The sequence below is a fragment of the Podarcis pityusensis genome, assembly GCF_964106645.2.
Source record: "Podarcis pityusensis genome assembly, chromosome: 1".
Classification (NCBI taxonomy): domain Eukaryota; kingdom Metazoa; phylum Chordata; class Lepidosauria; order Squamata; family Lacertidae; genus Podarcis; species Podarcis pityusensis.
This window is the reverse complement of record NC_138028.1, coordinates 86,040,890-86,067,128: the sequence shown is the minus strand read 5'-3', so window position 1 is coordinate 86,067,128 and position 26,239 is coordinate 86,040,890. Positions and strand designations below refer to the sequence as shown.

The 26,239-nt window shown below is 47.8% G+C and overlaps 2 protein-coding genes and 1 long non-coding RNA gene across 4 annotated transcripts in view; 1 reads left to right on the top strand and 2 right to left on the bottom strand.

The window, feature by feature from the left end:
• PTPRN (protein tyrosine phosphatase receptor type N) overlaps positions 1 to 5,623 on the bottom strand; it is a 33,017-nt gene extending 27,394 nt beyond the window's left edge. Inside the window, exon 1 of one of the 2 annotated variants that reach the window (XM_080973803.1) lies at positions 5,400 to 5,623. In XM_080973803.1, the coding sequence (XP_080829929.1) occupies positions 5,400 to 5,508 (109 nt within the window). In that variant the 5' untranslated portion in view covers positions 5,509 to 5,623. The remainder of the gene's footprint in view (positions 1 to 5,399) is intronic. The other variant, XM_080973804.1, reaches the window with a different exon arrangement.
• On the top strand, positions 882 to 9,025 carry LOC308458991. The gene is made up of 2 exons (XR_013977808.1): positions 882 to 4,919; positions 6,157 to 9,025. It is a non-coding gene; the product is annotated as an uncharacterized lncRNA (long non-coding RNA).
• DNPEP (aspartyl aminopeptidase) lies at positions 8,886 to 24,916 on the bottom strand. The gene is made up of 15 exons (XM_080973839.1): positions 24,778 to 24,916; positions 24,556 to 24,622; positions 21,379 to 21,467; positions 21,105 to 21,218; positions 20,254 to 20,379; positions 17,410 to 17,540; positions 16,079 to 16,163; positions 15,823 to 15,927; positions 15,282 to 15,359; positions 13,993 to 14,076; positions 13,039 to 13,199; positions 11,869 to 11,908; positions 10,714 to 10,815; positions 9,973 to 10,140; positions 8,886 to 9,303 (listed from the first exon to the last, which is right to left on the bottom strand). The coding sequence occupies exons 1-15, from the start codon at positions 24,781 to 24,783 to the stop codon at positions 9,253 to 9,255; spliced, it is 1,407 nt and encodes a 468-aa protein (XP_080829965.1). The 5' UTR covers positions 24,784 to 24,916; the 3' UTR covers positions 8,886 to 9,252.
• Positions 24,917 to 26,239: the final 1,323 nt, after the last annotated feature.

The window sequence follows — 26,239 nt, the reverse complement described above, 5'->3', positions numbered from 1 at the left end:
CTTAGAATCTGTCTACACCACCACCAAGGTGCTAGGCAGCATTGTTCCCCACAAGGGGGAGAAGGAGTACACTCTTGGACGAGGCAGAGCTCCTAATTAGGAAAGGAAGTCCCTTCTACAATCCTCTCTCTGCACATCCTTTCCTATTTATCCCAGTAGAACATTATTTATATTAACCAAGGGAGTCTGCTGCTACTACGTAGCTAACAGGGCTCAAGATCAGGGGAGTCCAAAAAGACAATGACAGGTTTTCCAAGCCCCTACAATGAAGCAATTTCCAAGTTTCATGGTTTCACCTTAATACCCCTCCTTGGTCCAAGGTACTTCCTTTTCATCTGCTACAGCGCAACCCATTCTTCCTCCTCTCGAGATCCTACACACAAATGACATGCCAGGGGAAATACCAGCATGTTTCTTGGCACCTCCAAATGTCCACAGAGAGTATCTCTGACTGCATGGGGCCATGTTCGGGTCTTCATTCAAGGAGGGCTGTGCATTGCAAACCCCAAATACAACCGGGCCAGGGTGGGGCAGGTTTTCAGCTGGTGGCTCTTCCATCATACCAGTATTTTTTGGTTGTTTGTTAACATAACAATTGGCATCTTGGATTAATTTGATAATCCTTGATATTTTTGAAAGGAAGAAATGGGCTAATAGCTTTAGGAAATAGTCACTTGTCGTGTTGGTTTTAGGGAAGTTTTTAATATTTAATGCTGTATTGTTTTTAACACTTGACTGGGAGCCACCCAGAGTGGCTAGGGAAACTCAGCCAGATGGGCGGGGTATAAATAATAAATTATTATTAATATTATTATTATTATTATTATTATTTCCAAGAATCAAGAAGGGGAGCCAAAAACTTTCCCCATCTGCGTTGAGATCCCAAGACAGACTGCTTGATCATTCTTCCCCAGTTCTGAAATCCATAGACATAGAGAAGAACTCTCAAAATGGTTGAAGACAAGAAGTTCCATCTGTGTTGTAGCCAGAGTTGGTGTGGTGCAAGCACTGTTGTTTAAAATGCCCCTGGCCTTCCTCAGTGCTTGGAGCCTTCAGGAAGCCACAGACCAAAATATTTATACATTGCAAGGCTGTTCTCAAGCCATGAACTGCTGCCTCATTCCTGCACTGTAGCCCGAGTATTCCCTATGAATGCGTGCAAGCCAGGATAGCAAAAGGCCTGCAGAAGTCTTTCAGTGGGTCTCCTGCTATCACAAAGCCAGATTTCTTACCTAACCCCACACACTCCAAACAGATTGAGAAGACTTTGAAGTATTTTTAAAGCCCAGCTTTTCCGCTTGACAGACATAGATGTGAAAGAGCAACATGATGGGAGATAGGGCACTCCAGAACCTGACTGAAAAACAAGTTTATAACAAAGCCACAATATACAAATTGTGTACACCCAGTATGTATGCCCAACATGCAGAGTTATTTTTAAAATGTGTTTCCTTAAACCTTGATATATTTTTAATGCTACATTAAAAATACATTCTCTCTTTCTCATACACACACACACACACACACACACATGCATACACAGAGAGATTAATATCACTGCAGATGCTGTACTGGCAATAGGATTTGGCTTCTAGTCAAAATGTGGAAGGCCGTGAGAAACTTGCTGTTTACAAATGCTTGCTGAAGCTGCAATTGCCTTCCCCCTGTAAACAGTACTTGGTGTTCAATTCCTAGCAGCTAATAAAGAACAGGGAAACAATTCTGCCACATTAGGATTCTCAAAGGGCAAGAAATGGGTTTTAGAAAGTGAATGAGGGCGAAATAGGCTCATGTGCAATATTTTGATTTTTGACCAGGGAAGAGTTCTTTGTTTGCTGCAGGGTTTCTTTAGTGTGTAGATGGACACAAAATGTGCAGCTGGAAAGCTAAGGGGGAAAATAGACACACTAGGTGTTGTGTTATTCAAGCACTTAAATAACAGGCAATGTCAGGGACAGCATGTACACAAACAATATACAGGCAGAATATGCTCAGTTTCCATTTCTGAGCTGTCCAAACCTCATTAAAATACCTTCACATTTTGGTCACAACCTCTTGTACTTCAGATCCATTTTCAGGCAGGTAATGTTGCATAAGTTTTCCTTTACCACAGATAGCCAGGTCTTTCTTTTACTTCTCAGCACAATGTTTGCACTCAAAACCAACTCCCCATCAGAACTATGGAGTCTGGTAGAGAGTATGCTGGCAAGGATCAAAGAGACGTTCTTGCAAATTGGTGACCAAACAAATAATTTTACCTTTCCATATTTTGGTCTCACTCTTGTGCAGCCACAGCTCAGTGCCTCTACAGTCCTTTTCTTCCCCTCAGTTACTGCACAATTTTGCAAGTAGGGCGACAGAATGTCAAATCTAACCTGGAAAGCACTGCCTCAAACTCTTTACCATATACGCCAGTGCTGAATGGAGTCTGTGTTACATAAATCAGGTGCTATTGTTTTTCTGAGTGAATGAACAAGGCTGTCTAAGTTTACAAATAACAACTTGCCACTATATTTAGCAAGCTGGTTGTCTATTGACCTGTTATGTGACAAGAAGAACCTTTCCACTTCCCCTCCTCTTCCCTGGATTTCAGATGATGTGCAGAAGTGTGGAAAGATTTTCCTCAACAGTTGGCACAACAATATAGGTGGGTAGCTTGCCATGTGGTTACATGCACATCATGGTAGCTAACCACTGGGTAACTGGTTATCAGTAGTCACCCTTTTTTCTTTATTTCAGGAGTGGAGAATCTGTGGCCTTCCAGCTGTTAGACTCCAACTCCCATTAGCCCCAGCTAGCATGGCCAATGGTCAAGGGTGATGGGAGTTGTAGCCCAACAGCATCCAAAGGGCTACCCCTGCAATATGAGTTGTGCAAATAAGTTCAGAAGAATAGGAAATGCTTCTGCCATCTTCATCTACGGCAATATGAATGCTGACATGTGGATTTTTGGCAGGAAAGAAAGGTACAGATCTACCATACTCTGACACATTACTGTAGGTTGCCAAAAAGCATCCTATTCATTGACACTGATCTAGACTTCTAACATGTCATAGGAGGTAGAAGGAGTGGGACTTTGGTTGAACAACAAACATCAAGCTCAATATTTTTGCCTTCAAGCCTTCTATGTCTATAAACACACCAGGCAGAATTTTCTAAATGTGGTGGAAATCTCTTAATTTTACCCCCATATTAACCCATGCTCATTACTGTTCAGCCTAGTCTCAGACAGCTTTACCAGCATCCCCACAGGTCAAGGGAAAGCACAGGTCAAGTTTTAAATACAAAAAGCCAGCAAAGTATCCACACACAGATTACCAACATGCCCTGGGGCTAGTGATAAGACCTATCCAACCCTTCCCTTAAATGAGCCAGTTCAGCCCTTTGATTTTATACCACCTGGCCACAACTCAAGCTTCCATGCCGCCACAAGTGTCCTTCGTGGTTCCTGTGAATTAAAGGCCCATGGCCCAAGCAATGCACTCATATTCCATGGCCATCACTGGGTTCGGTGTGAGGGATTTCTCCCCCCCCCCATTCCAGCATTCCCACCTCCCACCGCACAGTCTCTAATGCACCCTCACTGCCAAGCAGGGCAGGAAACTGATCAGCAAAGGAGTCCATCCTCAGCACCTAACCTACATTAGGTGAAAAGCTTCCAGTAATCATTCTACGTCAAAATTCATCAACATGGCAGATCAATTCATTCACTTCCCTCCTTGAACATGGAATAAAGAGTTTGCAGCTCCCTGCGTTAACAGTTTCTCCCAAAACTGACAAGCAACAACCTTGCCCTCTTGAATGCCCACCACCCAAGAGAGGCATCTAATAAAAGACAGCCTGCAAAGGAGGGTGGTCCAAGAGCAAACATCCAAAAGATTCATGAACCTTCCCATTTGTTCAGTGCATGGCTGAGTGGTGGTTCTGGAAGGGGTTGCTGCACATCCAACCTATTCAGCCAAGTGCTACTGAAGCACTGAACCAAGATGAAGATTTGCCCAAGTTTGAGAGCTGCAAGGAAAAAGGAACATTGACCTTCCTGCACCATTTCCTGATGCAACCTCATTAAAAAGAAAAAGTGACCTATGGATTCATTTTGCAAATAAGGAACTGCCAAGAAGGAAGCCGAAATCAATAACCAGGCCCAGAGAGGGTACCAAGCTAAGCTTATTCCTCTGCACTTTTATAGCACTTGATGGAGAGAGCTATGCTGTTTCCTAGAAGGAATCCCTCTCAGCATCCCAGCTTTCTTCAGCCAGTGAGAGGAAGGAAGGAAGCAAGCAAGGAAGGCAGTTTCTAAAGAGGCACAGTGGATGTTTGCAACAGGCAGCTGGGTCAGGCTGGAAAAGGGGAGGGGGTGAAGAGAAAGGCCCAGCGAGAGAGAATGACGTCAGTGACTGAATTGAGGAGGAAAACACGGCGGGGGGGGGGGGGGAGAAGAGGTCTACTCTGGAGCTGAACAGAGAAAGGGGAGGCAAAGCCAGCCAAGGCTAACAACGCTGTGACGTGCACATGACAGGCTGCCACGCAAAATGGTGACAATCTCCCTTTGGCGGGGGCTGAAGCCGCACCAGGGAAAAGGAGGAAAACATCCCATGGGAGAGTGGGGTGCGTGTGGGTAGAGAAAGACATCGAGAGCTGTGCAAGGAAAAGGGGGCAACGGGGGGCGAGGGAACCAGCACCAACACCCAGCCAGGACCCTAAAGCCCGAGGGAAAATTCTGGAGGATTCAGAGGCGAAGCAAAATAGGGAAAGGGGGTGGGGAGACAGCATGGGGGGGGGGAGAGAGATGCTCCACTCCATGTTTCCAGCGGAACTGATGCAGACGTGTTACATGGGCTGTTTAAAGAAAACAACAACAACCAAGGGATCCCCACTTCTCACCGCCTCCCACTGGGAAAGAGCAACCTGCGGGAAGGGTAAGAGCGAAGGGGCCGGCATCTCCCTTCGTTTCCACCACCTTTCCGTTTCTAAGAGCGACCTCCCCCTCCCCAAACCCCCACCATATTTAATAGTCGAAACCCAACCCTCCTCCAAGGATACTTTTCCAATCCTCAGGGCGGAAAGAAATACGGATTTATTCGGTGGGGAGGGGGGAAGACCAGGACTAGGGAGCTCCAGCGTGCACGAAAAATAGGAAGCGGAGCTCCAGGCTGCCATATGGAAGCGAAGGGGCTGCCCCTAATCTCTGCCAGCCGGGAAGGAAGGAGCTCCTTGGCTCCTCCAAGACCCCCCTCCGCTCACCCCGCCCACTCCAGTTCCGAGCATCCCAAGCGAAGAAGCCTTCCCCTTCCCTCTCCGGCGTCCAGAGTCCTACCCTTCTGGCCACCCTCCCTCATTCCCGCCCGCTTGCATCCTCCTCCGCCTCCTCCTCGCCACCCCCAGGTGATCCATCTCACCGTGCAGCACTTGCAGCGGGCGATCCGCGGCAGCGCCGGCCCCGAGGAGCGGCAGCAGCGAGAGGAGGAAGCAGCCGAGCGCCCGGAGCAGGCTCCGCCACCGCCCCATGCCGGCCGGTGCCCCCGCGCTCACAGCCCAGGCAGCCGCCGCCTCCACGGCCGCTGCACCATCCTTAACCCGGCAATCAGCGCCCCCTCCAGGCCGAGACAAGGACGCGCACCTCCAACCAGCCAATCTCAATGAGCATGCAAAGCACGCTCTGGGGCCCCAGTGACCTATCGCAACGCAGGGAAAGGACACGCCTCCATAGGGAAAGCCAATAATAAAAAAGCCACGGCCACACCCTGCTTGGAAAAAAAAAGTTACGCCTCCCTATTACACGAGAGGCCACGCCCCTCTCGCCTCGTATTACACTCGCCGCATTCTCCAGTCCATGTTCCGCCTCCGACCAATCGCACCGACTTCGCCAGGCGAGGCTGGCACACACCCCTCGCTGCTGATGCATTAAGTTACACCAATCGCTCCGTTAGCGGAGGCTGTTGAATTACACCTCCTGCAGGCAGGCGCAGCCACAGTCTGGGGTTTGGCCACATTCCACTGAAATCTCCACCACGATCCCCCCAAAGAGCGCAGCAACCAAAAATAGCTGTGTGTGACACGCTCGGTTATAAATCGGCAGTGCCTCTTTTTCTACCTGATTGGGGAAGGGAGGCTAAGAAAACTGAATCCATGGGGGGTTTCCTATATTTCCTATAGGTCCAAAGCTCCCGCTCTTCGCTCAAAAGGAATGATACAGGGGACTCCGCAAGGCAGCATTATGTCATTCCACTCTCACGTGATCCACAGACTTCTGCATATATCCTTGAGGATTCCTGCCAGATGGATTGTGCAGAATCGACCCTCTCTCCGTTGGTAGGGTAAAGCAGATCTGTAGATGATTTGCAAGCCAGCAAGGAGGTCTGGCTTCCAACTACTTAATAGCAGCTCAGGGCAATGAGAGTGTGAGTCTGTGTGGGCACAGGTGCATTCACGCTCTTCCAGCCAGATTCTTTAATATGCTCTCTGGCTTCTAGAGGCCTGCACAATCATAGTAATCACATTTCCCCTAAAAATGGCCAGTAGTAAAATGACTTAATAGACCTATTTGCCGCTTTCAGACGGAATGCCACCAACAAAAGTGAGTGGCCCCCTTGCCTTCCTGATGCAATCTCATTAAAAAGAAAAAGTGACCTATGGATTCATTTTGCAAATAAAAGACTGCACCAGAAACAAGAGCACTTCTCAAAAACAGAGCATGTGCACTTGATTCAAGGCCAGTCATCACACACTGCTCTCCCTGCCACAGTTCCAATAAAACAGGAAAGGCCCAATGCACTCACTAGAGGGGCTATGCCAGAACAACAGCCATTGTATTGAAGAGCCAGTGTTAAGTGCTCCTGCCAGCTTTCAATGCAGAACAGCTTCAACCCAAAAGATGCAAGTTTAGGCTCTTGTGACAAAAAAACCCTAAGCAAATTGCCACGGTTCTGCCATATTTTTTCAGCATTCCACAACAGCAACTTTCATAGGTTAATTTAGTGGTTAAGGGGCAGCAGGAAGAGGGAAATGCTATTTGCTCATTTCAGCTGGTACCTCCTCACATGCTGTAGGACTAAATCTGTTTACTTTTTCAAACTCCCTGTGTTTTCTATAGAACTAGAAACTTATCTAACTTGCTAGGGGGTCAGGGCAGCATACAACAAGGCTGCCTCTCTTTTTTGTTTCCCTACAATTTTGTTATAGTTGGAAGAACATGTTTCACCATCAACTGGAGGACTATATAGCAGGCAAGAGATTGCTTGTGTGCCATCTAGGAAACAGGGATATGGAAACAGAAGTTGGGGGCACAACTAAAAAGCATGAAGTTTTTGCAAATGGAAATGTTTGATTTTGCCTTGGAAGACAGCATGTCGACTGTTTGGGTCAAAGGATCAGACAAGAGACCCAATTCTTGCCCAGGGGTTCCCATTGCTGGCTTTTGCCACTGGAAAAAGATGCCTTCCACATAGAGCAGTGACAGGTAGGAACCTCAGATTTGGGGGCTGAATGCAGTCCTCCAAGCCTCTTTATCGGGCCCTCCTGATTATTCTCATGCTGCATCGCTCAATGGCTCTGCTCTTTCCTGGCAGCAATGTGTCCCTGACCTGTGACCATGCCCCTGGCTTGTCTGGATGAAGGATACAGATGCGGGATGGGTGGAAGGTGTATGTAAACACTTCCGATTTCACTGTACAAAGGTTAAAAATCACACCTGTTGCTATCCACACTTTTGCCTCTGACGCCACCCCTCACTGACACGCAGCATCCACAGGTGGCTGCCATTGAGCAAACAGAGGCCTCCAGCTGAAAAGGTTCCTCACTACACCATGCATGGTGACATTGCAGTCAGCTTCTTGTGTTATTCCCTTCCAACAGAATATCTGAAGGAGAAACTATGGGGGTATTAAGCAAATGGTATAAGACTGGAGGAAGGTGACCACGTTGACAAGGTTGTCTGTGTCTTTTCTGTCCACTTTTCATTAACACCACTTGCCCAGATTAGAGCTAAAACCAGAGGCTCTGCTAAAGATAGGCATGTATTGTCTGATGATGCTTTGAACCTCCAGTCACTATTTTAGATTAGAACGGTCAATCCTCCGCCCTGATACGGAGAGCTGGGAAACCCATATTCCTACTTCCCAGGACCAGGCCTGCATAGGGGCTGAGGGCACTTTCAGACTATCAGTATTTTCAGATTGGATTCAACCACATAGTGGCAAACTCTGGCTGCACAATTACAGTGGACCAGGACATCCTGCGTCACAAACCTCCTTCTCCTAAAGGCTATGCTCTTTGCAATAAGGAAAGTGATGGGAAAATGCACAGGAAAGTGTGGGATAACACTTGAATTGATGCAATGTCATCTAAACTCCTTGCAAACAATTCAGGAGGAATGCTCAGTGAACAAGTCTTCTGGAGCTCCCTGAGTAAGGAGATTCCATTCATTGGTATCTTAGAGCTGCCATACATCCAGAATTTCCTGGAAATTGCTGGGACTTGGCTGTCAAAAACAGTGTCCAAGTGGAATTATCTGGGAAAATCAGAACGTACGTCAACCCAATTTTTGTGTCCGGATTTTCACTTTTGAAATATGGCTGCTCTATGGTATCTAGGCAGCCAAGTTTCTGGGGATTCCCTCATCCATGGCAAGATAAAATAATTCCCCCCCCCCCCAGCTACTAGAATTATGGATAGAAAATGGTGCTGAACAGTGCATTCTCACAAACGTAATCTACCTGGTGTGATCTTGTGTACTTGCCTGTGTATATAATGCCTCTCAGACATTGCTTGCTTGGCACCCAGTATCTCTCATTGGCATTTTGAGAGAGGCACTTCACACAGGGCGGTAGCTAATTTAGAACCCAACCAAGTGAATGAGCAAAGGATGTGGGAGTGGGATGATCCAATTAAAAGTATGCATCACTTGGCATTTATTCAATGCTGGAATTTCACCCATAATTTCAGCGCCCACTTAAAGCACCAAGATGACTGTAGATAGCCCTTTAACATGTCATTATCTTGAATAAAGTTTTCTATCAGCTATGAAGGAGCGAGGATGAGCTGTTCTATGGCACTGGCTCTCTGGATCAGGCCCTCCTGGCTGTACGTAAGCCTCAAATGTCCAGCCTCTTTTGGAAAATGACTGTAGAAAGGGGAAAAAAGATGCAACTCTCCAGAAGCAGTCGTTCCATGAGCCGCTGTACAACATGTGCCTTAATTGCTATCTGGCCAGGGAGAGGGGGCGTTAGCCGCTTCCTGTGCTTGAGATGCTCTTCAGTTGCTCAGCAGTCCCTGATCCAGCACTGGGAACAGCTCAAAGAAGGCCTGGGAAAGAAGGAAGGAAGGAAGAAAGGAAGGAGAGAAAGAGGAGGAAGAGTCAGGTTTGGTGGGGGAAGAATAACCCTCGGGGGGGGGGGAACGGGGCAGCTGTCAAACACACACATATGATGGCGTCACCATGGCAGCAGGAGAATCGTGAGGCACCATGTTGCCACAGAAACCGATCACCGCCTGGAGGGCACCATCGTTGCCATGGTAACATACAGACAAGATTACAAGGAAGAGATAGGGAGTGGGCGGCAGCAGGGCTCAACCTGCAACCCGGGGCGGGGAGGATGGTGACCTCGATATGTATGGAAACCTTGTTCCTGTCTGCCAAGCTCTTTTCACATTTTGTGCCCCCCCTCCTCCCCAAACAATACATAGGGCCAGAGGGAAAGCTCTCTGTTTACATTGCCCTTCCCTCTTTCCTGGCCTGCTCCCAACCGTACAGCCAAGGCCCGTGACAAGAGTGTTTCTTTGCGAAGGGGATACTCCTCTCTCACACCACTCAGGCTTCCTCAGTCTAGCCTAACTCACAGGGTTGTTGTGAGGACAACCTGGGAAAGGGGTGGGTGGGGGACCTGGGCACACACCCACACCCTTGGAGGCAGCAGAAAACAGCTCCGCTCAAGGCAATTACTTTCCCTCTGCCCCACCTGAGCTGCCACCCACCTTGAAGAGAGTGATGGACTGCAGGACGCTGGAGGTGCAGCACATCTCGCGGATGGAGTGCATGGCCAGCTGTGGGGAGCCCATGTCCAGGACGCGCAAGCCAAGGCGGGAGGCCAAGATGGGCCCAATGGTACTGCCGCAGGGAGAGTCATTCCGAACCATGAATTCCTGCAATAGGCAAATGAATTGTTTTCTTTTAAGGCTCTTGAGCAGCTGATTTGGCCTTGATACTGTCCAGGGGTTGGGGACTCCCTTTAGCTCTTGGACCAGGCCATTAGGAAGGGCGGCCAGATATGGATCTACTGAGCGTTGATGATGGGAGTGGAGGAGGTCTTTGAGGAGAAGGCTCTGGGCACCTATGTGCACAACCCCAGCATCAAGAGGCAGCCATGGGGTGGAAATGCTGTCAACACTCACAGACCTTAAAACCCAAGAAGGAACAGCCAGGGGTTGGAGAGAGAAGGAAGCGGAAAAAACCCATCTTCAGATAAGGAGTAAGGCCTTCTCCATTGCATTTAATCCTGAAGGCCCACCATTTCTGGTCCCATCTCCCGTCCCCCAACGGCAGATGGGGCATCTTGCCCCATTGGTCCCTGGCTGCAGAATCTACAGTACAGGGACATAGCACTTATGTATTTCCCTACACTGGCCGATTCAAACTCACCCTCTAGTGGCCGCAGTCATTAAGTGCAAGGGGAAAGCTTGGGAATAGCTCTTGAGGTAGAAAGGAACAATGCTTACTTGCAGGGGGACGTCCACACGGCTGGCAATTTCTCGGATCAGGGCCTCGGTGACAGCAGTAGAGGCATAGCGCTGGTTGCTGTTCACTTTTATTGTAGGGCCCTGCGCAAGAAACCAGAGGATTCAGAACAAAAAGATGTACTAAGAAAGGAGATGTGGTCTGCACACATCAAGAACATAAAGCTTTGCTTCCCGAAACATGAGCTGCAACAGAAAGAAGGCGGTGTGGAAGCCAAAAGGAACCACTGGAAAGCAGAGACCTACCCTATGGCAATCTTGCCCCAGAATAATGCAGTAGTTCTATGTATCCCACACAGAAACAAGCATAGGCCCATGTCTTTCTCTGGGCTTTCAGACATTCTTCCCTCTGCTCTTCTGGCTTGTGGGATCATGAGACGAGCAACCACTGGGATGGGACTAGTGCTTGCCACCAGACATCCAAAGTCCCAGAACAAGCCCCCTGCCCCACTAAATACAACAACAGAAAAATCCACTGGCATAATCATTCCTTCCATCTACCGTAGCTAGGTGTGAGTGTCATTGCTTATGTAGGCAAAACAGCACCACTACCCCAATACAAAATCTTAAGGGGCTTAGGCAAGCTCCTAAAGTTTGCAGAAGTGCTACAATATTTTTATTTTGGGGGAGGAATACCCAAAAGTCAAAGGAGGATTGAGCCTGCTCAGTGGGCACACGATACTGAATAATGGGCGAGGGGGAATGAAATGAAACACCCTATAAGAAAGGCAGGGGCAACTGGCTGAATCCAGAACAAGAGCGCTGCACACGACAATACTCTGTTGCAGTTCCAGCCTGTAAGGTACACATCACCAATATTGTAAAGGACAGGACTGTAACTAACGTGTTGTTTCCAGCAATTGAATAACCTTTGGCATACTTCCCAACATCTAGGCCACGGGAGCAAAAGCAAATCCCACCCCCCACTCCGAAAGCTCATTCTTACATTCAGAGGCAAAGATTTGTGTACTGTATTAAAAACCAATGTGATCAGGTCTTAAAGAAGAATTAAGTTTCAGGAGTAAGTTTTGCTACCTCCCCCATTCAACTTGTGCTGAGGACGACTCTGCTACTGCTTGCAGAGAGTCTGCCTTAGTTTTCAACATTTTATTGTTGCCACGTGGCCCCGTCACCTACCTTGTGGAACTCTGGACGGTGGTTCTTATCATGCTTGTCACTGTAAAAGGGAGCATCAAATTAGACCCTGGCCAAGTAGATCCCAAACTCTTAGAAACATGAGGCTGAATTTCGAGGAAGAGACAGTGGAATTAAACTAAGAAGAGATGTGGTGTTATTTCAATGCCTGGGAGCAATTTCAAAAGGAGGAGGGGTTTTTTTTTGGGGGGGGGTAGAGTGGCACTCCTGATGTGTCAGTGAGAACACCTGTACGCAGATTTATGCACAAAGGACTTTTACTAGAGCAGAGACAGGCATTCTGGGGAAGAGTAGCACTGCCATATGCCAGTGGCAGGATGAGAAAGACCCTCTTGACAGTGATGCCTAAGAGCTGCATCTAGCCCAAGGGCACTATTTGCCACGGGGCAGATTCAGCGCTGGGTACATCATCTGGAACAAGTACAAGCCAAACTCAGAAGTTAGAAGAGCACCTCCATTTTCTGACTTTCAGCATACGCTGCCTTCAACACCGCCAATCTGTTTTCTAGGACCATGAGGCCTGGGAGAGAGAAAGTGCATTTGTCAGGGAAGGCTGAACATAACTACTGGTTCTGCCTCAATCCATGTCCTTTGCCAAAACGCTACCCCTGAGGGTGGCTCCAAATGTTGCAGGACGACAACTCCCGTCATCCCTAACCACCGGCCATGCCGGCTGGAGCTAATGGGATATGGAGTCCAACAATGTCTGGGGGGGGGGCAGATTCCCTAGTTCTGCTCTGGAGGGATCCAAGGCCCAGGACCTCTGCTCAACAGTTTAGGGAGCCTTACTCCCTTGTTATAATTGAGGGAAAGGCCTTTAAATCGATGACTTGGATTTTGCAGATTAGCCTAAACTGATAAAGAGATGTTTCTGACCTCAGGATTTTCAAGTTTGAGAGTTGGTAAGTCAGACAGCTTGCGTTTCTATCCTACAGTTTTAAGTGTCAAACAATTTCATTTATAAAACCATGGGGACTAGATTTTATTTTTTAATGAAAGCAGAGCCTCTTTGAAAGCCGAATTCCACAACAGATGCCAACTTTTCAGCTTGTACCGCAAGCCAGCAAATTCACAGCAGAATGCCTAATATTTAGTAAAATACTTGCTAAACCCTCATGCATTTCTTCCTGCTGGGCACAGCAACATACTCACGCATAATTGGGATGCACGGCATGGGCCATGTCAGCACTGATCATGCAGGACTTTGGCATGGCTTCCTCAAAGGCTGTCAAGTTCTGGGGCGAAGCAGAGATGCGCCGAAGGACAAGTTCAGTGAGGAGCGAACCAGCCCCCTGTGCACTCTGTGAACCAACCTGCCAGGTAAGTCACATCAAGTCAGTAAAGGAGCCAGCAAGAAGAGTCTTTTAAGCTAGAAATATTCCACCTCCCATCTCAGTGTGGTGCAGCAGTTAGGAATGCTGGCTGATGATGGGTGTAGGGAACCTTTGCCCCTCTAGATGCTGTTGAAATACAGCCCCCATCAAGCAGGGGCAACGGTCAAGGACAACAGGAGTCGTAGCTCAGCAACATCTGGAGGAGCAAACATTTCCCACCCCTGGACTAGGACCTGGAAGACAAAGGCTCAAATCACCGCTCAACCAGCAAGGCTGATAGGTGAGCTTGGGCCAGTCCCCCTCAGCTGAGCCTACTTCACAGGGTTGTTCTGAGGATAAAATGGAGACAGGGAGAAGCAGGAATGCCATCCTTGAGCTCCTTAGAAGAAAGGTGTTGCATAAATGAATTAATAATGTTTCAGAGAGCAGACCTGTTGCTGCCCCTTAACTTCTCATAACATTTCCTCTCATCATCTATCAAACCAGGTGGAGCCACTCTCCAAATAATAATATTCATCTAATGCTCAGAACAGGATTTCACTTTCCACTTCTGCAGCAACATAGAAGGCTGCCTTATACCGAGTCACACCACTGATCCACCTAGCTGAGTATTGTCTACATTGATTAGGAGCAGTTCTCCTACCTGGAGATGCCGGGGATTGAAGCTGGGACCTTCTGCATGAAAAGCAGATGCTCTACCCCTGGGCTATGGCCCTTCCCTCTTTTCTACCCAGAATGTAGCCTTGCTCATCCACCACTGTCTCATACTGACCTCTTCATTGTCGTAAAGTGCAACCAGGCGCACATTTGGCTCTTGGGCAAGAGCTCCAGGCCCTTCGCTGGATTCAATCAGAGCCTGCAGAAAAACATAAGGGGACAAGGTTAGGGAGTGCCTAATGGGGCAGGATAGGGAGTGCCCTGGGACAGAAATATTTGCTACTGGTCTATGCGTTGCTATCTTGTGAGCCGACTTCTTAAAGAAACCATGTCAGAGTCTCCCTTCACGTCCTCAGTACGTTAAATTCTGTACTTACAATTGAACTATTTTTCTTTAGTCTGTAGGTTAGATTGGCCTCCGTGGCCTGAACATTTGCAAAGGTTCTCTACTGAGCCGACTTCTTAAAGAGAAGTGCCAGTTTCTCTGCAATGCTAGATCCCTTCTGGCACCACACGAAAGCCTACATACGGCTTCTGACTAGGTGTCTGTGTCCCCCCCCCCCACACCCACCCTAGGTATCTGGGAAAGTATACAAGCTCAGGGACTGTGAGTTTTGTGCTTCCAGCTGTCTTGGGCCTCTGACTACAGCAAATGGAAGGACTCCCTTGGGCTTAACTCTTAAGCTGCAGTCCCATGTCAGAAAGCTGGTGTACTGGGAGAGAAGAGTGTCACCAGGGTAGATAACTGCCTTTAGTCATTTCACAAAAAGGAGAATTTAAAATCATATGCTGCTTCTGCTGTAGTGCAACAGTTCTGCTGTAGTGCAACAAAGCTGTACCTGTCAATGCCCTACCTTCTGACAAAACTTTACAAAAGACCCAAGGCCCATGCCTGATGCTACATAAATAAACATTGCACTTGGCTGCTTCTGATTTTCTCCTCCCCTCCCTCCCCCCCCCCCCCCGCATGTGTGGTTAACTTCCATGTAAACCACAGTATTCCATTTCATCTGAGCTGGAACCCTTGGGGTTCTGCATAATCCCTCCCAAGATTTGAAATGTTTCTCTACCTGTTGCTACACACAGAGAGAGTCCCAGAGGTATATTTCTGCACACAGCTATTCCCACAAACACAGGAATAGTTTCACCATGCAAAGTGGTTAGATGGGTCACCCCACCTTTTGGCTGCAAGAGTAACGGGTGATTTTAGTACATGGGGTGGGGTGGGGACGGAATGTGAAACAATAGAGCAAGGGTTAGAAGTAGGTTCTAGGTGATTTCTGGGGGAAACACAAGTTATTAGAGCAGATTAGAGGATGGCTCCTTTACATGGCACTGATGGATCACAGAAGAGGATTCATCTCTGACCCCGCTCCCCCCCCCCCGACCGCACAAAGTACTCACCTGCAGGGCACAGTAGCTGCTGTGGAGGTTGTCCAGGCGAGGGGAGAAAATGAACTCACTGAAGGCGCCACCTAGTGTCTGGAGGAAGATTCACCAGAAAGAAAAAATCCTGACCTGGGACCAACCTTTCCCTGGTTCAGTCTGTCTGTCACACCACACATTCTCCCTGCAGCTTTTGCAAACGGGTTGGAGAGTAGCAGCTGGGATCTTTCCCCAGGAGATGAATGAGAATCTGGAATAAGCATCTCTCTCTACGCCTCTCTCTCTCAGACCAAAGGGTGGGGGACCTGTGGTTCTCCTGATCTTGCTAGACTACAACCCCCACCACTGACCATGCTGGCTGGTAGGAAGCTTGCAGGTTCCCCATTGCTGTGCTAAAGGAAAGTTGCATGGAGCTAGAAAATGTAATGAGTTCAACCATGTGAACCTTAGAAAGCTAGCTCTGTCCAAAACCAAAACCCCACTGCCAACCCCAATGCACTATCTGTCTAGCTATCTGTCTGTCTGTCTGTCTATTTATTTAATAAAAAAGGGCACTCACAGGAGGCTGCGTATCCACCAGGCACAACTCCATCTCCACCACCTGCTCCGGTTTCACCTTCAGCTGGGAGCAGAGGAGGGCCAGCAGGGCTGGAGAGTGACGACTCTGTGAGAAAGAAAAGTTGTGAGAAGGAAAAGAGACATACTCCACTCTGGAAAGCTGTCAATTCTCCCCTTTGTTTTGGACTTGCCTACTGCACCTCTCCAGCCAATTCAACAGCGTCCTTGTGTCCCGCCCCCCCGCCCCCCGGTCTTACCTGGAGAGATGAGGTACAAGCTGTGTCTGTCTTGGACGTCTTCTTTTCCAGGGCCTCCTGGACTTCTGTGGCCAGAATCGGGACCCTGGGAACGGCAGGTGTGTTGGCTGTTTAACTGGCTTGCTCATTATTGCTGCTTCCTGGGAAATTTGGCTCCAAGAAGCAACTGGAGCCCACAGAGCCACCAAGACCCAACAGCACAAAACACTTCCAAAGAAGCCACTTGGTGAAAGTCAGCCCCCCGGCAGAGCAAGAAACTCTGTAACTACGCCTCACCTTTTTTCTCAGGGAACATCCCCTTCCCTTGCCATCACATCCCCTCCCATCATATTGGTAGCATGGTCCAAGAGCCAAGTGCTGGGGAACCTGTGGTCCTCTAGATTAGGGGTGGAGAACTGGATCCAGCCAGCAGCCTGGACCCTTATCATCTCCATGGGCCAAGTTTGACATGCTGGCGGAGGCCCCCCATTTTCAACCACCTGGTGTCACAACGATGTCAGGTGGGCCACTTTCTTGCTTGTGCGGTACATGAAGCTTTGAAGTCCTGACAATCAGCTGAGCGTCAGGGTTCCAGCACACTATGCACAGCTCTGTGCAAGCACCAACTGATTGTTGGGGCTGGCACAGAGCCATGCAAGGAGCTATACACAAGGCTTGGCAGGCGATGCTGATCACACAGGCCAGGTGTAGGGCAGGTGGGTATGGCTTGGTTAAAACTTAGACAGGCACGTGACAAAGACCATCATTTCAGCAGGCATTTTCCACTGGTTTTCTGCTTTTACAATGTATTTTAATTATTCTTTTTCTCTATAAGGTGTAGTTTTTTTAAACTGCTTAGGAACTCAAAACATTAAGTGGTCTATAAATATTGGAAGTAAAAAACCAAATAAAGATGGGGTGCCAGCAAGCCCTCCAGTCCCAGCCAGTCTGATACGACTTATACACATAATCCAGAGCAGAGCCTCTCTAGGCAATCCTAAAGCACAGAAAAGTATTGCATCAACACAGAAAGCTGTCATATATTCCAAGTCAGGTCCACCTAGCTTGGTGCTGTTTAGACTGGCAGTGGCTCTCCAGGGCTTCAGACAGGGACCATTCCCAGCCCCCACCCCTGGAGATGCTGGGGATCTTGAGCCTGGAACCTTCTGCATGCCAAGCAGATGGTCTTCCTGTGAGCTAAGGTCATTCCCAATCACCCAAGGCGACCAAACTCTGCAGCTGACTCTCTTGCTGAAAGGCAAATGACAGGAGTGCCAGCCAGGCCTGATGCCCCTCGCCCCAACCCACCATGGAATATATGAGCACAGAGGAACAGCAGTTTACACACTCACAGGTGCTGCTCTGTGTTTGGCCCGAAGCTCTCGTTCACATTGCGCTGGAGGTGGATGGCCAGGTGTGGGATGCGGAGGATGGGCTGCTCCACCCACACCAGCTGCTGCTCCAGGCACCCTGAGAACAGGTCCTGAAATGGAAAACAGAAGGGGGACACCAGTGTAGGGCGTGTGTCACTCTGCCACTTTCACCCACTGGCATAATGTGGGAGAGGGGAGGAACAGGAGAGTGGGATTAAGGCAGCAGCTGGGAGCTAAAGGCTCTCATTGAACCACTGGTCCATCCAGCCTAGTCTTGTCTACACTGACTGGCAGAAGGACTCCTTCGCTGCCCAACTTGCAAATTCCAGAGATCAAACCAGGGATCTAATTGCAAAGCAGGTGATCTTCCACCAAGATATGGCCCTTCTGGAAAATAGAGCTATCATGAACAATCTAACAAAAGTGCCCATGCGGGGGGGGGGGGGGAGGCAGCTTTGCAGGGGGGGAGAGACTGGAAAAGATTGGACCAATAGTGTAACTTTGCCCATGGTTTCACCAATACTGACAATTAGTGCTTTCAGAGGTGAGGGGTGGGGGGGGGTGGGGGGGTGAATACTTCCCTCCCCCTATGTTGCTGGCTTGGATGAAAATGGGAGATCCTCCCTCCTTTAAAGTTGTTTAAAAACAACAACAAAAAGAAGAAGAGATCTGTTTCAGCCCTGAGCGTCTGTCTTTAAGCAAATCAGAAAGAATGCAAAAAAGAGACCCTTGTTCTCAAAATATGCCAACTAAGAGCATTTATGACAGCATTTTAGAACATGAGTTTGGAGGAACTTTTAGAAACTTTCACATTTCAATTTGGTAAGAATGTCACCATAACTATGCACCCTTCCATTCCCACTTGCCTAATAAATCTTCTGGCCTGCACAGACCATGCACCTATGCTTGCAGGAACCTCATCTCCACTTGGTTTAATGTTGTTTACTCTCAGGTAGGTGTAGGTGTGAACAGAATTGCAGAATGGAACAAAGCCCCCAACATCTTTTTGATCAGAACTTTCATCTCTTCATTGCTTTTGGTTTCGGTCATATTCAAACAAGTACTTTAAAGTATGCAAAGTATGACACACTTTGAACTAGACTACAGTCCTACTCAAGTGTAGCTAGGCAACCAGCTCCACTGAACACACTCATGTTTCCCAGGGCAGAAAGCAGTGATCGGGTAATTCATTAAACAGAAGATTAAAATTGCTGGTTTTTAATAACACTTTTATGGACTTTGTCTCCAGGGAAGGATATTCGCTGTTGGCACCTTTGTTGTATCTCAGTCTCAATCAAAACAATGCAATGCATGCAGCTTGATTATTCCACATGATAAACACTTCAGTTTCCTTCATCAAGCACCCTCAGAATATGTCAATTCATGTTAGCATTTAACAAACTACTAAAAAAAACCCCAAGACAACCAACTAAAATCTTCAGTTTAACAGCATATAATAGCAAGAACCCCAAACGAAAAAAGCAACAACTGGGCAACAGAGCTATCTAGAGTTTGAACTTCTGGAAACTGAGCTATTTCTCACACCTAACCCAGGGCAGTGGTGGAGAGGAAGTAGCCACATTCAAATTTCAGCCATGTGACCCCAAGGTTCTCACATTACTGGAGTGGCAACCGAAGACATCATGCTGTAGGACAGGACAACATCTGGCCCTCAGATGTTGTTGGGAGTCTCCCAACTTCTGTCAGCCCCAACCAGTGTGGCCAATGATCAGGAATGATGCATGGTGGGAATCCAATGTCATCTAGAAGGCCAAGTTCACCAGTCCTACTGCAGCAGCTCCCAGGCTGCAGAGGAAATATAAGAATAGGCCTTGATGTGCAGGTGATGGAAACTTCAGGCCTGGATTTCAGGCCAATGCAGCCCACCAATGCTGCCATATGTCTGGATTTTCCCGGACATTATCTGGATTTCAAAGGGGGGAGAGATTTCCGAAAGGTGGTGCTTTGTCCTGGATCTTAGGCAAGTTCTTTTGGCTCAACAATTTTGGAGGCGTCCTGGTTTTTGAAATATGGCAACCCTACCCACCAAGTTTCTCTATCTGGCCCTTGGTACTCTTCTCTCCTCAGCCACACCCTTTAGTAGGTCTACTTCCTGCCCTCCTTGAGTGTTTCTTCCTAACTGGAATATGTCCTTGTCAGTGTTTGTAAAAAAACAAAAAGAAAGGGTTCTGACCTCCCTTTGTTGCCTCAGCCTGGTCCTCGGACCCTTGTCGGCATAAAAGAGTCCACGAGAAAAGTATCCTTGCAGAGTTTTATTCTTAAAAGTCTTTCTGCAAAAGCGACTGACCAACTGTACACACATCAACACTACCAGCTTTCACTAACTAACCAACCAACCCAACCAACTAACTAAAATTTCTCACTCTATATATACGGTGCAGGCCGCTGACTCATGCTGACCCAGCTTTTTAAGCATTAAAGAAACAGCGGCCAATTTTCAGCCGTGACAGTCCTCTGATAATACCTTGTGGGTGTCTGGATAGAAGATAGAGAGGTCTGTGTGTGTGTGTGTGTGTGTGTGTGTAGAAATTACTCAGCTGTCCAAAGATAAAAACTGCATTAGCTTCTTTGTGCGCTTTTTGTCTCTGCCCCCCCCCCCACTGGCATGTGGCCACTGGAAGGCTGTCCAGAAATGAATTTGGCTCTTAGGCTGGCAAGTGTTCCTCACCCCTGCCCTAATGTGACATGGCCGCAATACTGGAGGTAAAGTCAGGTCTCTTCCAGTTGGAAAAACCTAAGCATTGAAGAGCTCCTAAAGTCACATCGTATACACCACAGTGCAGGGCCTCGGCCAGGACTAACCTTGACGATGACTCTTCCTGCAACAGAGAGGTCACGGTCGAACCAGGTGCTCCAGATGCCCCCTCCATATGTCTCCACAGCCACCTGGACTGTGCCCTCCTGGCTACGTTTTGAGCAGCGTTTCACCTGGAGGACACACAAGGACATTCATACGTATATCCCAACAGCACACACTGAATTAGCTCCTCAAATTGTAAGGAACTGACCCAACAACAAGAAATAGGGCCAGAGTTATTGTCATAAGAGTGGGTGGCAGCTTTGGATTTTTTGCAGTTACATTCACCCTATACATATATACCAAGTTATGCACTCAATTGGTTGGTATTCTGTATGCATTTATTTGGTCCATTGCTTTTTCTTTAGTATTAAAAGATGCATTTCAATAAGTCCAGTTAAAAAATCCCAACCAACAGTTGTTGTTTTTTTAAAAAAGGAGTGGAAGAAGGCAAATCCAAAGGGATGTTGTCCAGACTGCTGCCAGGAGGAGGAAGCAAGTTTATCACAATTCTGCAAACACTGGCGATCCAATAACATAGGCAAAAGGAACGGCCGAAAACAGTATTTGCAGGAATGGGGAACCTGTGGCCCTCCAGTTTTTGTTGGGAGTCCTACCTCTCACCACGACTACTGGGCATGCTGGTGGGAGTTGGAATTCAACAACATCTGGGGGGGGGGGCATAGGCTCCCCACACCATCCATATTGGGTATCGGGACAGGCCTGTTCAATGCAAAGGGGGAGACGACAAATAATGCAGGACTGAGATAACAGAGGGCTGCAGGAAGGAAGGAATGCTAAAGAGTACCTAGGGGCATGCTAGGCAGTATTGGGGGGGGGGGGGGTTGCTGCTTACCCGCAGACATGGACTGTCTGTGTGGGCTCCGATCAAGCTGAAGCCATTGCCTGGCTGGTACTGTCCCCCAACAGCAAAGGCGATCAATGTCGAGAGGTTTCTGGTCACAAAATACTAGTATGGGGGGGAGGGGTTAAAGAAAGAGTGGGAGACATCAGTGTTTTATCAAGTTCCTTAGAGAGGCAGAGACCTCATCTGGAGCACCCCACTCCTTCTCCCACCACCCCAATTCCCAAATAAGAAAGGGAAGGAAGAAGCCGCTCTCTTTCCTCACCTTTCGGTCAGGCTGGATATCCCAGTGTTCTGTTTCCTTCAACTCCTGGAAACCAGCCTGAAGCAGGCGGATCCGACATTCTGCCACCACTGCAAGAGAGGAAAACGCAAGCAGTCATGAAGGGGGCATGAAGACACTCACCCCCAGCTGGCCAATCTGCATGCAGAAGCAGGCTTCAAGGAGATATTTGCCTGCCCTGAATAAGGTGGAAGTTTGTGGGACAGCTTCCCCCTCCCCAATTTTGGGATAACTGTAATGCTCTTCACTTGGGGATAGCCTAAAGCTTCAGCTGATGCAGAATTCTCCTCCCAGAAATTTAACTTGGGACAAGTGCTGGGAACCTGGGATCCCCTTTATTATACCAGCTGCACTGGCTGCTGGTCCATCCCCAAGTTCAATTCAAGGTGCTGGCTATTCTTCAAAGCCCTTTATGGCTTGGGAACATACACCTTCAGGTCCTGCTTCTTCCCAATATGACTGAGTCCTAAGGTCAGCTTGTAGGTAGTCTTTCACTGGGTACATTTGTTTTGGAGCCACCCAGGGTGGCTGGGGAAACCCAGCCAGATGGGCGGGATATAAACAGTAAAAAAAAAATTTTTTTTTAAAAAAATTATTATTATTATTATTATTATTATTATTATTATTATTATTGGTTTTTAGGAGGGCTTACAAGGTCTTTCTCTGTGGCAGGCTCCCTACTTGGAATTCACTGTCCCACAAGTTTTGATGGCAGAGCTTTGAAAGACTGGGGTATAGGTAGGTAAATGAATTATGAAATTTCCCCCGACACATGAGACTCTGAATGATACCCCGCATCCCTGCCAAAAAAACCAAAATCAGCATGATGCAGCTTAAACTGCACTCACAGGCCTATTTGTACTCTTGAACTCAAGTGCGAGAGTCATATTGTAATGTTATCATCCTGATTTGCTTACCCTACCCTAGCAGCAAGCATAGCCTCAGCTACAAAGCCTTTTGGGGCTTTCCAGCCTCTGCAGATGAACATCCATGTTACCACACCTTCACAGAAATGATTAGGATTTGCTGCCGCCCCTGCACACGGAAGGATAGGCAACTGCTCAGAACACCCTTTGGGTTCAGATGTCCACAGAGAGCAAACAAGAAATGTATTAAGGAAAGCAAGATAAACACGTGAGGAAAGGCGAGGCCAGACTGAGCCAAAGAGGGTACAGAGAAAAAGCACTTGTAGTAAATAAATTCTCATCTGCACAGGGCTCAAGCATTTACCCTTCTAAAGCTCCTTCCCTAGAAATGTTTCTTGTGACATCTCCACACAACGATCAGAATTAAGTGTGAAACCCTAACAAAGAATGGTGGGTAATATTCAGTGCTAGTCCAGATCAGATCATATGCACTGAAATTAATGGGCATGACTAACTTGGATTTATTTATTTCAATGGGTTTACTCTGAGCAGAATTTAGCTGAATACAAGCCTGAGCTTGTACTTCTGCCCACTGAGCATCCAATACAGTGGAGAAGATAAACCACCCTCCTTGTATTTTAAAATGCTCCAGTGAACCTCCTTGAATCAAGCAGAACCTGTTTGAGCCTCTACAAGGGAAATGAAACAGATGATTCAATGAATGGCACATTATGCTCACCAAGACTTGCAGATAAGGAACATGATGCATGCATTAAAGTTCTGCAGAAAATTATGAAAGTGGAATGAAAAGCATCCCATAATCTTCCAAAAGTTTTATTATTAAAAACATTTAAATACCAACTTATCCAGAATTTCAGGTACAGTAGTGAACAACCAACTTGTATCACAGTACAAATACAGTAAGATGGATGATAATCCTTAAAAGCTACTCAAGTTACAAGTTAGAAATGATTGGGCAAATAACATTTTTTCCCCTGCCTGGTGCCAAAAAGAGAGCATAAGTACCAGGTAAGGCAATTTAGGAAGGTTGCTCCCAGGGGGACTATAGGCTGATAAAAGCCCTTTATTTTGTTGCTGGATGCCAAACATCTGACACAGTGGTCACCTGGAGAGGTTACATCTACACCATACATTTAAAACATTCATACCACTGTTGTCATTGTAACCCCCTAGGAATCCTGGGAACTGCAATTTGTTAAGGGTGCTGATCTCACAGAACTACAATTCTCAGCACCCATAAACTATAGTTTCCAGGATTCTCCATGTGTGTTAAACTGCTATAAGAGTGCTTAATGGTGCAAGTGTGACCACAGTCTCAGCAGATCTTAAAGGTGGGTGCCCTCAGGCTTAAGGGCTGAATGCAGCATCCAAGGCCTCTATCTGGCCCTCAGGCCTTTAACCACTCCACAGCCCTAATGGCTCTGCTTTTTCTTGACTAGAATGCATACACCTCACATTTATTTATTTCTAATATAATTTTATTTTGACAGAGTAATAAGAATAAATAAATAAGAATAAAAATGTGCACCCCACCCCCCGAGACCATTCCATGGTAACTATCCAACCTCCCAAAATTTCAACACCTCTTGCGATGGTTTGACCCCTTTCCGTTTTAACAGTACGAATTCTACAAACACTTTCCATATCTCCTCAAATTCATTTCTCCTGCATACAACCCGTCTTACCTTAATAGCACATATTAATATATCATTAATGGCTATATCCCACACCACTTTATACCATTTTTCCATTTTATATCCACCTTGCCCCTTTCCACTTCCTAGCCATAGCTGGCAACTTTTCCCTTGTTTAAAGGGAAATTCCCTTATTCCGAATAGGATTCCTCGCAAGAAAAGGGAAAAGTTGACAGCTATGTTCCTAGCTATAATAACTCGTGCAACTGTCAATAAATTTGTGAGCAAGTCCTTCCCAGCCTGTGAACCTTCCACGCCATCATAAATTGATAATAATGGTACCGCTGGACTTTCAGCCAGCTTTAACCCAGTGATTTCTGTTATCTCCTTATGTACCCTCCGCCCCTCCCCAAATTGTGCATATTTACACCCCTCACACCGCGCATTTAAAGCACACTGCTTACCCCCCCCACAGAATCCTGGGAAGTGTAGTTTACTCCTTCGGAAGAGCTACAATTCCCAACACCCAGTTCCTGGGATTCTTCAGGGGGAAGACATGTGCTTTAAATGCATGGCAGACCTCCCGTTGGAGAAGTACTTCCCGGGCGTGAAGCCCCCGGTCCCGGGCTCCGTCTTACCGTGATAAGGGGAGGGGCTCCGGCTGATAAACTTGAGCAGCTCCTGCGCCGCCTGCTTGGAGCCCGCCTGCGGAAGGAAAGGGAGGGAGTAACGAGGGGGCACCGGAGCAACCCGGCTTCGCCTCTGCGCGGACGCCCCAAGGCCACGAGGCCTCCCGAGAGACCCTCCGCGCTCCTGCCGCCCCCGTCCCTCTCAGCAAAGCCCCCTCAAGCTTATACTACCTGCATGGTTGCCCTGCTCCGGCCCGGCCAAAGAACGAAACCCACGCCGCTTCCCTCTCTAGCAAGAACCGGCCCCGCCCCGCCCGGCTGCGCTGGGCCTGCTGGGCCTTGGGAAGGGAAGTGGCGGGCGGAGCCCCCTCTGCAGGCAGCTCTCGGTAGGGCCCGGGACGCCGCTTCGGAGGTCCGCCGCCGGCGCGGAGAGCTGGCCGTACGTTGCAAACGCGATGCTTGCCATAATAAGCCACCTTTTCATAGAATCACAGAACTATAGTTGGAAGGGACCCGAGGGTCATCTAGTCCAACCCCCTGCAGTTGGCATAAGTGTGTTCCTGCTCTGTGCAACCAAAGGCCTACCAAGTGCCTTTTTCTGGTGGGACGCATACTCCTAAACATTTTGTGACTCAGTTTGGCCTCATAGAGGGGCAGTATTTCAATATCAGTAGGAAAATGAGAGTACCCCTAAACAATTTTTAAAAACACACACAAACCACTGGTCCTACCCATGACTTTTAAGGCTCCGTTTTCAGCGCGTCTGAGTGTTCCACCACTGTAACTTATGTGTGTCGCCGTCGGCATCGCCAGCGTAAGGAGTCTTGCACCATATCCTATGGCGCAGGGATGGGGAACCTGAAGCCTAGGGTTCATATGCAGCCCTCCAGGTCTCTCTGGCTGGACCCTTCTCACCAATGCCCTCAAGTGCTTTTGCCTTCCAGGAATGTGTCTTTGAATCGTGGTTGTCTAGAGGGAGGATGCAGAGAAAAATTTGGGGAGTGAGGAAACCTCTGGTTTTTGCATTACTGGAACGTACCCTCCTACACAAAGGTAAGAATCACATCTGTTGCCCCACATGTGGTCCCCAGAAAGTTGTCGATGAGAGAATATGGCCCTCCAGCAGAAAAGTTCCCATCCCTGCTGCAGCCCATCATCCAGCACAGCTTCAGTGTAGGATTCTGCCCTAAAGCATAGAACAGGGAATAATCACATTTGCAGGTGAGATCAAACTCTCTGATTCTATATTCTCTGCATAATGAGATGTTTGTGCCAGGGCAGGGAATTAGAATGTCTTTTTTCACGAGCAGGCTGCAATCCTATGCCCACTTACTTGGGAGAAAGCTCTTTTGAACAAGATGGGGCTTACTTTTGAGTAAATATGCTTTGGCTTGCTAGGTCAGATTCTCACTTTGCAATTCTTGTGGTTGTAAGCATACCTGAATCTGGTGTGGGGACTTGCTTCCTGACAACCTCAGTGTTTTTTGCTGTTTTTCTTTAAGATAGAAATCAATTTTCCAGTTGTCACGGTTGCAGAAATTGTGCAGCACAGTATGCGAAAGGCTGGGGAAACCATACAGAGATGTTAGACATGGTGTACCTACATAATGGCAAGTGGCCTGTCTGACTTTTGTTCTAAACACGGCTCTCTGTTTAGTTATGCCTTATCTTAATATCTGTTCCCTCTACTTCA

Bases quoted from the DNA above. Each gene is read 5' to 3' on its own strand.
- DNPEP (XM_080973839.1), bottom strand. The intron at 15,360-15,822 runs GTGAGTGCCCTT...ATCTTCCTCCAG, and splicing joins TGGTGGATACGCAGCCTCCT to ACACTAGGTGGCGCCTTCAG. The intron at 13,200-13,992 runs GTCAGTATGAGA...CTTACCTGGCAG, and splicing joins CACTTTACGACAATGAAGAG to GTTGGTTCACAGAGTGCACA.